The sequence below is a fragment of the Mustela erminea genome, chromosome 1 (genome assembly GCF_009829155.1).
Source record: "Mustela erminea isolate mMusErm1 chromosome 1, mMusErm1.Pri, whole genome shotgun sequence".
Lineage (NCBI taxonomy): Eukaryota > Metazoa > Chordata > Mammalia > Carnivora > Mustelidae > Mustela > Mustela erminea.
The window spans coordinates 15,173,094-15,183,875 of NC_045614.1; the positions used below are offsets into that span (position 1 = coordinate 15,173,094).

The 10,782-nt window shown below is 48.9% G+C and overlaps 1 protein-coding gene across 1 annotated transcript in view; it reads right to left on the reverse strand.

Moving 5' to 3' along the window:
• Positions 1 to 10,714, reverse strand: part of SUGP1 (SURP and G-patch domain containing 1) — a 31,772-nt gene extending 21,058 nt beyond the window's left edge. Inside the window, exons 1-4 of the mRNA XM_032316869.1 lie at positions 10,611 to 10,714; positions 8,534 to 8,708; positions 3,253 to 3,353; positions 1,078 to 1,278 (exon numbers count right to left, since the gene is read on the reverse strand). Of these exons, the coding sequence (XP_032172760.1) occupies positions 1,078 to 1,278; positions 3,253 to 3,353; positions 8,534 to 8,708; positions 10,611 to 10,644 (511 nt within the window). The 5' untranslated portion in view covers positions 10,645 to 10,714. The remainder of the gene's footprint in view (positions 1 to 1,077; positions 1,279 to 3,252; positions 3,354 to 8,533; positions 8,709 to 10,610) is intronic.
• Between the last annotated feature and the right edge of the window lie 68 nt (positions 10,715 to 10,782).

Consider the following 10,782-nt stretch of genomic DNA (forward strand, 5'->3'; position numbering starts at 1 on the left):
TGGCTGCCAGGAAGCTGCGGGATAGGAGGTCAGGGACCTGGAGCCTGAGGAGGACCCTCAAGAGATCCCAAGGACTTTCTGTAGCCACCTTTCCCCCTATCCTTACACTCTTCCTGACTGCCTGGTCATGACACTGACCTGCTTGCCATTTACAGGCACAGGTGCTTTTCCGAAGCCACATCAATAGCAACCCGTAAGAGGCCTCAATGACCTTGAGACACTCACTGCTACCTGCAAAGCATTGCTTCCCAGCAGGGTGCTGTCAGAGCTGCCGTGATGCCTCAGGAAAGAGCCACCTCCCTGGCTCCATCCTGACAATGAATGGCCCCTGATCTGCTCAGATGCATGGCCACAAGCCAGCACCCTCCCTGAGAGTAACAAGTCTGAAGGCTGTCACAGTATAACTATATGGTTCCTTCAATCTGTCAGCCTGGCTGGGGCAGAGATGGCCCAGGCCTCCACACAGCTCAGGAGGCACTGAAGCCTCATTCCGAATGCAGATGGAGTCAGACACCGTGGGAGTGCTGCCATCGCACCGCACCGCCCTCCTACAATATATGGCCTAGACTGGCTTTCCAAGAAAAATGACCATCCTTCCCCTGGACAGGAGAGCATGTCCTCCAACCTGTGGGCTTGCACCTCTGGCCCAAACTGGTGGGGACAACAACCCATGATGAGAAGAGGCGTGTGGTTCTCAGAGGGCTCAGAAAGCACACACCCAGACAGGGCAAGCAGGGAAGCTCCTCCTCTCATGTTGGGACAAGGAGAGACATAATTGAACCCTCCTCTGAGAAGGCCACAGCCCTGGCTGCAGACGAGCCCACACGGGTGGAGGCTGGTTCCCACGGCTCCCAAAACAAAGTCCACAGTCTATAGCCCCTCCACACTTCCCTTTCACTGCTCCCCACACCCTTTCTTCTCTCCCCCCAAGTCTGGAGGGGCCCATGCTGGCCCTCGGCTCAGCCTGGGGGGCTGGTGCCTCCCCCCCACTAGCCACACCTTCCCCACTGACCACGGGTCCCACCCATGGAGCTGGAGGGCAGTGGTCAAAGTAAGGTGGCAGCTCCCGCACCCTACCTTTGATCTCCAGCCACTGCTCGTAGTCTTCCTCCTCATCCTCATCAGGAGACTGGAAGACACTTGGGCGGCTGGCCACGGGCAGCTGCTTGGCGTGCACATAGTTCTTCACCTGGCCTGGCGGGCTACTGATGAGCGGGGGCCTCTTCCCAGTACGTGGGGGGACTCGAGTGGGGGCGCTGGGCGTGCTAGGTGGGGCATCTTGGCATAGAAAGAAAGACACCCATGCTCAAGGTCTGAGACGCACATTTCCCCATCTTCTCTCCTAACACGTAGGCGTGAGTGCATTAAGTAGGGCTGAGTCCTTGGCTTCCAGCATGGTGACTGGCAGGGGGGTGGGCACCGAGAGAGGACGCCATCCTCATTTTATAGAAGAGGACACTAAGGCTCAGAGAAGAATGACTTGTCACGGTCACTCAGCCTGGAACAGAAAGGCTGGGCTCTGCAGGCAGCAGCTCTGGCAGAAGACTCCCTAACATTTGCGCCCAAGGATGTGCCAGCTCCGCTGGGTCAGGCCTGAATCCCCACACCTGGCCATGACCATTCCTCCTGCCAGTGGCAAGCTGGAGACAGCCTACTCGGGGCTTTTCAAACACAGCTTCTGGCCTAAGATCCTTCAGCGAAGGGCTCAAATTCTCCCTCCCTCTCTGTGGATGATTTCGTCTTAGGTTAGTTAGGTTAGGTTTCTTAGCTATTTCCTAGAAAGACTGACAAAGACTGAAGGTCAGCTGTTTTGCCAGCAACTTTCTTACACTAAAAGTAAGCTGACTGAGGGGGACCCTGGATGGTTCAGTCAGTTAATGATCCGACTCTTGATTTTGGCTCAGGTCATGATCTCGGGGTCTTGAAATCTGGTGTCACTACAGGCTACCCACTCGGCGGGGAGTCTGCTTCAGATTCTATCTCCCTCTTTCCCTACCCCCACCCATGCAGGCACTCTCTCTAAAATAAATGAATCTTTTATAAAAAACAAAATTAGGGGGCATCTGGGTGGCTCCATCAGTTAAGCAACGGCTTTTAGCTCAGGTCACAATCCCAGGGTCCTAGGATTGAGCCCCACATTAGGCTCCCTACTCAGTGCGGAGTCTGCCTCTCCCTCTGCCTCACCCACTCTCTCTAATGAATAAATAAAATCTTAAAAAAAAAAAAATTAAGCTGGGGCACCTGGGTGGCTCAGTCAGTTAAGCACCTGCCTTCAGCTCAGGTCATGATCTCAGGGCCCCGTGTAGGGCTCCCTGCTCAGCTCCTCCCCCCTATTCCTGCATGCTCTCTCTGAAATAAAAATAAATAAAATTTTTAAAAAATTAAGCTGACTGGTAAACTGTACAACCACAGATATGGGGGGACTCCCTGTAGTGAGGGATTATCACACCTCACATGTCCCATGGAGCTCCTATAGACCAGGTGGCTCTCCCACCTAGGGATGGGGTCCCATCCCTAAACCTAAGTTGCTGCCCTAACCCATGATGTGATCCCACAGACCTAATGTTGGTCTGTAATCCTCAGGGGAGTTTCCCTGGTGTAATCTGAAACTGGCCCCTATACTCAGAGAGCAGGAAGAGACCACAGAAAAAGGAAGGCCACTCCAGGCTTGTAAGTAGCTGTAATAAGCAAAAGGAACTTGCATATGAGGCTTGTCTTGGGCGGCAGCAAAATGAATGGATCCCTGCACCCGCCCACCAAATCTTGAAGGTTTATAGAGACCTCAAGTGGGTTCAGTCACATATACTCACAGATGTTCTCAATACCACAGCACTCTCTCAAGACTATGTGCTTGGAGTAGCTTCCAGGAGTGGGAAAAACAAGGGGAGCCCGCATTTCAAGCACAGGGGAGGAGGCAAGGGGCCGCTGAGTGCCAGCCAGGGTCCAGCTCACTGGCCAACTGGCCATCTTTTCCATGACATTCCCCAACACCCAGGGCGTTTTTAGTCAGGCCCCTACTGGCTGGACTGAAACCTGGTTTATCTGTCTCTGTTCCTTTAGGGTAAGCACCTTGAAGGATGGGTCTATGCTCTCCCCTTGGTCAGGTACTGTAGGATGAACAGAATTCATCCCAATCAATACGGGATCAGAGGAATAAGTGTGAGGCAGGGCCTGCTATTACTGTGATGCCTAGGGACCCTCAGAGGAGAGAGCCAGCAGAGGGAGACTCAGGAAATGGGTGAGGGCACTCACCTGTGCTGGTCTGCGCCTTCTGCAACTTCAGAAACTGCTGCAAGAAGCTGCCATCATTAGCAAACTTGTTGGAAATGGAAGAGTTGTGTGCATTCGCAATTCTAGACCCAAGACAGAGGACAGAGATGGTGAGCCACAGAGGAGGGGCAGGGGTCTGTCTCTCCCATCTCAGCCCCACACCCAACCCACATTCTTACCTAGTGGGACCTAAAACCCTCCCCCAGAGAGTGGGGACTACTAAGTGCACAGAGCAGCCTTCATAGTAAAATGGAATAATGTTGCTCCAGTCAAAGCGATACTATCTATATTGACAGCTCAGAAGCACCTGCCCCGCCCGCATAGCACCTGCGTCCTTGTTAACTATTTGGGCTGTTCCTGGCTCCCATGTCTGTCTTCTCAGCTAGATATCAGAGATTTCCAAGGCAGGGCCTGTGTGTCTATACCCACGTCACTGTAGTTCGGGGCCTGAGCCAAATGGCACTTCTGTGGGTATCACCGGTGCACACCAAAAAACCCAAAGCAATCATTTGGTAGAAGAATTAAAGGGGAATTTTGTATTCTTACTATTTTTACACTCTCTTTTGTTTGCAAAGTCAACAAGTCAGCAATAAAACAAACTCAGGAGCCTAAATGTTTAATTCAAATTCATTTTTCCTGATCATAAAGGCGAGGGAGGCTTATTATGGAACAAACAGGAACATAGGAAAATGGAAAGCAAAGGGAAACACCCAGAAGAGTCTCTTCCCTCAGAACAGCCATACTAACTCTTTAGTGTATTTTTTTTATTTGTCCCCTAATTAGAAACAGAAGGAAATAAGGCTACAATCATAGTATATATCGTATTTCTTCCTGTTTCTACTATAACATACCACTCTGCCCAAACCTCAGAAATTGCTCATATATGTTGCTTTCAAGGCCACACAACCCTCTAACTTTTGTTATTAGTTATTAAATTACTAATACTTATGTAATTGTTATATATTACATATTTTGTTATTATAACATAATTATCATTATCGTTACAGTGACACATCCAATAATTGGTAAAGGCTCAGGGAGCCCACAGGCCTAGAGTTTTTCCTTCAAAATTAAGTTTTATTCTTCTAAAAATTGTAAAATTCTAAAGTCTTATTCTTTTAAAAATCTGTTATAATGAATTAAAAATGGAAACAACAAGTAGCACTAGTTAAATAAATCACAGGACTTCCATTGGGCAGATGAAGCAGCCCTGAAAACCAAAAATTCTAGAGATAAAGCAATAAAGTGCAACTTTAAATGAAAAAAAAAGAAAAAAAAGCAGGATATAAAACTACAGGGGTGGTTAAGCATCCCACTCTTTCTTTCCTTTTTTTTAAATTTCTTTTTAAAACTTTTTTTTTTTTAAAGATTTTATTTATTTGACAGAGAGAGAGATCACAAGTAGGCAGAGAGGCAGGCAGAGAGAGAGGGGGAAGCAGGCTCCCTGCCGAGCAGAGAGCCCGATGCGGGGCCCGATCCCGGGACACTGAGATCATGACCTGAGCCGAAGGCAGCGGCTTAATCCACTGAGCCACCCAGGCGCTTGGGGATTAAGCCGCTGCCTTCGGCTCAGGTCATGATCTCAGTGTCCCGGGATCGGGCCCCGCATCGGGCTCTTTGCTCAGCGGGAGCCTGCTTCTCTCTCTCTCTCTCTGCCTGACTCTCCGCCAACTTGTGATCTCTCTGTCAAATAAATAAATAAAATCTTTAAAAAAAAAAAAAAAAAAAAGAATCCCACTCTTGACTGCTGCTTAGGTCATCATCTCAGGGTGAGACTGAGCCCGACATCATTCTCTGTACTGAGCACGGAGCCTGCTTACGATTCTTTCTCTCCCTCCCCATCTCCCCCTACCCTTCCAATGCCACCCCCAAAGAAAACCAGACAACAACTACAATATGGCCTTATTTATGTAAAAAAAAAAATCTGAATTAAAATTGTTAGGGGCGCTTGGGTGGCTTAGTTGGTTAAGCAGCTGCCTTGGGACAGAGTCCCACATCCGGCTCCTTGCTCAGCGGGAAGTCTCCTCCCCTGTCTGCCATTCTGCCTGCTTGTGCTTACTCTCTCCTCCCCAACTGTGTCAAATTAAAAAAAAAAAAAAAAATTGTTAGGAAAAAACATCAAGAGGTGCCTGGGTGGCTCAGTCATCAAGAATCTGCCTTTGGCTCAGGTCATGATCCCAGGGTCCTAGAACTGAGCCCCACATCAGGCCACCTGCTCAGCAGGAAGGCTGCTTCTCCCTCTCCCTCAGGTTATGTTCCCTCTCTCACTATGTCTCTCTCTGTCAAATAAATAAATAAAATCTTGAAAGAAAGAAAGAGAGGGAGAAAGAAAGAAAAACCCATTGATGGGTGTCTGGGTAGCTCAGTCAGTTAAGCATCTGCCTTTGGGGCCCCTGCTCACGGGGAGCCTGCTCCTCCCTCCGCCCCTCCCCTTTGCTCATGCTCTGTTGCTCTCTCTCTCACAAATCTTAAAAAAAAAAAAAAAAAGGAAAAAACCCCAACAAAATGCTAACAGCACTGTTTCTGGGTTGCAGCGTTAAAATTCATTTTGGTTTTGCCTCGTTTTCCTCTCCTTCAGTTTCCATAAAGTCTGCCACATATACGTAACGTTGTGTGGGTTTTTTTTTTTTTGAAGATTTATTTTTTTTGAAGATTTTATTTATTTGTCAGACAGAGAGAGTAGGCAGAGGGAGAAGCAGACTCCCAGCTGAGCAGGGAGCCCGACACAGGGTTGGATCCCAGGACTCTGGGATCATGACCTAAGCCGAAGGCAGACACTTAACCGACTGAGCCACCCAGCATCCCAAGATTTATTTATTTTTTAGAGAGAGAAAGAGCCCACACAAGCAGGGAAGGACAGAAGGAGAGGGAGAGAGTGTATCAAGTGGACTCCGTGCCAAGCATGGAGCCCGACGTGGGGCTTGATCCCACAACCCTGAGATCACCCACAACCTGAGTCAAAACCAAGAGTTGGACACTCAATGGACTGCACCACCCAGGTACCCCTGTAAAATTTTTTTTCCCCCCATACAAAGGAGAAGGTTCTGTTGACCCTGCCCTTGTCCTCATACTATGAATATCTCCCTCAAGAGGGATGGAAAGAAGGTGGAGACAATGAAAGACAAGAAAACACCTTGGGGCAGCAGCAAGCAGCAAATGAATCCCACTTGAAAACCACCCATTAACAGGTGGTAAGAGATATTACGAAGCCTTTAAAAATTCTGGCTCCTGATAAAAGGATAAACAACACATGATCCATCCACACAGCAGAATATTATTTGGCCATGAAAAGGAATGAAGTCCTGACGCTTTCTAAAAAGTGAACCTTGAAAGCATCCTGTCCAGTGAAAGAAGCCAGACATAAAAGGCCAAATGTTTAAATATGTAGGACAGATCAATCCATAAAGACGGTAAATTAGGGGCTGGCATAGGCCGGGGAAGGAGGAAATAGGGAGTGAATGCAAATGGATACTGAGTTTCCTTTTGGGATGACACAAATGTTCTAGAACTACATATTGGTGATGGTTGCATGACATCGTGAATTTACCAAAAAATCACTAAATTGTATAGTTTAAAAGACCAGGGGCACCTAGGTGGCTCAGTGGATTAAAGCCTCTGCCTTCAGCTCAGATCATGATCCCAGGGTCCTGGGATCGAGCCCCGCATCGCGCTCTCTGCTCAGCAGGGAGCCTGCCTTCCTTCCTCTCTCTGCCTGCCTCTCTGCCTACTTGTGATCTATCTGTCAAATAAATAAATAAAATCTTAAAAAAAAAAAAAGACCACCTTTATGACATATTATATCTTAGTAAGAATAAAACTTAAAAACTATAATGGTTCTAAAGAGTTGCGATCCAGGGAAAGGTTTTCTTTAAAAAAGTTGAGGGGTATGGGATGCCTGGGTGGCTCAGTCATTAAGTGTCTGCTTTCAGCTCAGGTCATGAGCCCAGAATCCTGGGATCAAGCCCCACATTGAGCTCCCTGCTCGGCAGGAAGCCGGCTTCTCCCTCTCCCACTCCCTCTGCTTGCGTTCCCTCTCTCACCGTGTCTCTCTCTGTCAAATAAATAAATAAAATCTTTTAAATATAAATAAAATAAAAAGTTGAGGGGGAAGTAGCACAGGAAATGGATCATAACTTTGTGAAACAAAGCAAAGATACGGGGTAGGGTTAGGGTTAGCAAAATGGTTGCCTTGAGGCAACTTGAATGTTTATTTCTTCAGTGAGAAATTCTAACACTTGTTGTTCTAGGCTTTTACAGTTAAAGAAATAACCTTATTTCCAAAGCTAACTGTATCATGCATCCACCTGCCTGATGCTGGTGCTGGGATCCAGCTGCTTCCAGGAGACCTACTTGGAAGCATGTCTATAGATCTCTCCCATCTTGTGCAAGTCCTTCTATAACCCTAGGGTAAGAGCCACAAGCCCACTGACTGACGGATCACTCCATATCCAGTCCCCACATTCATAAGTGCCTTGGAGATCCCAGGCTCTGGGTTCCCGTTAAGAATAAGGTCTAAATCCTGCCCTCAATGACGTGCTACAGATTCTTAGAAAAGGTGGAAGCTGAGACAGCCCTGTAGAGGGTTTAACATACTCCATGCTTCAGACCCCAGAGGAAGGGGCCTGTCTCTCTGTCAATCTCCACCCTAAAATCCTTGGATCTCGTCATCCTAATCACATCACCCCTGCTCAAAACTCTTGGGTGCCCTGAGCATTTCTCCTCCTCCTGCTTGGCTATGAAACAACCACTTTGATGCAACAGCTTGAGCCACCTGACACACAAGGGCTCTCTTTCCGTCCTGCCTTCTACTAGATAGGTCTTTCCCTGCTTCCTCAGTGGGCTGGCTCTGAGAACGGAGAGCCTCTGCTGTGCCCCCACAGTGGCTCCTGCACCGGGGAACACACTGCCTCATGATACCCATTGGCAGCTCTGGGGTAGAACTGGCACCCTCTTCGTTAGTAGACCATAAGCCCCAAAAGGGTAGAGATGGGAGTCTGGGGTTTTGTTCCGTGCTACATCCCTGGGCCCTAGCCCACAGCTGGTCAGCAGTAAATAACTGGTGAATATAGGCAGGCCATCCTCTGAGCTCCCACACGACACCTGTTTCTCTCTTGCCACCTGAGCCTTCTGAAACAGAGCATTTGTGTCACTCCTTGCATCACCAGGTTGTGGCCAGGTGCTAGAATACCCAGACTGCCCTTGAACACAAAACCCTCTGCCAGTGACCCTCTAAGACCCCAGCCCAGCTGCAGGGGGAACTTACTCGCCAGGATGTGGGGGCTGAGGGCTGATGACCACCTGATTCTGCTTGGCTTTCTGCTCCATTTTGGCTTCAATTTCACGTTTCTTCTGAGCAATGAGCTCCTCCTGGTGAAGGATGTTCATGTTCATTTTTCCGGACTTGGGAGGAGCAACCCCAAACCACCGGTTAGCCTTTCCTGAGGAGAAAAACTCAGATCAGAAATCATCTTTGCTCCACATACATGTATAGCGGCTGCTACAGGAGCAGCCCAGTTGTGGCTGCCTGCACCAACTGACATTCAAATGTCAACTTCTTGATTTATTCCATGAATATTTACTTAGCTAAGGTACCAGGTGCTCAGCTCAACCAGAGAAGGGATCTCTGCCAATGTGGGTCTCACCTTGGGCAAAGAAGGCAACAGACTTACACCCAAAAAGCTGCAGTAAAATTGTAGTAAGAGCTCTTTGCTAGAAACCAAAAAAAGGGATTAGAAGAATGATAGATGAGCACCTATACAGCTAGGGCAGCCAGAAAATAACTGATAGAAGACATTTAAGTTGAAACCAGAAAGATAAAGGGCCAGCCTCCTGAAAAGCCACCTGGGAAGCTATCTGGGCAGAATAAGCAGTTGCAAAAACCTAAAGCATGAGGCGCTAGGTGGCCCAGTAGTTAAGCGGCGGCCTTCAGCTCAGGTCATGATCTCAGGGTCCTGGAATCGAACTCCGCATCAGGCTCCCCACTCAGCAGGAAGCCTGCTTCTCCCTCTCCCACTCCCCCTGCTTGTGTTACCTCTCTCTTTGTGTCTCTCTCTGTCAAATAAATTTTAAAAATCTTAAAAAAACACACACAAAAAACCTAAGGCAAAAAGAAGCCTGGTATATGCAAGGACCAGCAAGGGCCCTCTGTGGCCAGAGCAGACTGTTTAAGGAATGGAAATGGGGGGTGCAAGATGGAGGAGTCTAGGTTTTACTTTAAGGGCTCTATGGAGGAACAGAGGAGTATTAAGCTGACAAACAGTATTTTAAAGATAATTCTGGATACTAATTGTAGGGTACACGGTGGCAGCAAGAAGACCAACGAGGAGGCTTGGATGGTGTCTTGGAGGATGATGGTGTCTTCAGATGAAGGTGAGAAGACACCTCAAGGGTTCCTCATGGGACTCAGACTAAAATCCAAATTCTGAAAGTTGATTTTCAGGGCTCTGTCAAAAGAGACTCCCCTCCTCACTTCCACTTCATTCTTGACATTCTTCAAAATGACAAGCCTGTCACAGCCCAAAGACTTTGCACTGGCTGTCACCCCTCTGTGTGGGAAGGCCTGGAGGGCAGAGCTCTGCCCTCCAGGCCTTCCCATAGCTGCCATCTTCTCATCTCAAATGCCTTCTGCCTAAAAGGCCTTCCTTCACCACCCAATATCAGCAGCCTCCACCCCCATTCTCTCACATCATTATAACCTGTGTCTTTGTAAATACTTCCTCTGGGTGCATTGTCTGACGGCCCAGTAGAAAATAACCTTCAGTAGGACCCTTCTGCATTACCACTGCATCCCCAGCGCCTAGCATAGTGCCTAGCACAGTATTTGCTGAATGAATGCATCCCAGTCTTGAGGGTGGGGGGCCGCTAGGGCTAGGAGAGAGGGAAGGGCAAGACTTGTGGTAAAGTGGGGGCTCAAAAGACCGAGAAAGTGTGTAGAGACGGTGCTAGAGCAGTTCCAAAAAGCGGCTTTTTCGCCAAGTGGACACAGGCCAGACCACGGCTGCTACGAACAGAGGGGCGCAGGACAGCCCAAAATTGCTGCTGTTTCGCGGAACAGAGCTCTGAACAGTCCTGAAGGCGATTGTTCGGGAAAGGGAGAACAGGGCCGACCCAGGGGCGGCCTTTATGGAACACCAGGCGCCCACAGCAAACCCGGCGGTGGGGGCAGCAACTGGGTCTGGGGTCTCGGGAGACGGGGAAGATGCAGAAGCCTCCGCTTTGGGACGCCCTAGGGACCGAGGCGAGGAGCCCGGGGGTCCGGGCAGACCCGATGGGAAGACAAAACCGCGACGCGTAGCCCCGCTGACCCAGGAGGGCGCTTCAAGGGAGGCGGGGGCTGTTACCTGCAACATCCCGGTTGTCCATCTTGAGACTCATACAATCCCACAATGCTCCGGTTCCACTTGAAAAGGCTAGTTATAGTGCGCATGGCCTGATGGGAGATGTAGTCCGTGTCCCCCAAGAAAGTCCGGCCACTGAGTTGATACCTGGGGTCGTTCCCCAAGAAAAACAAAC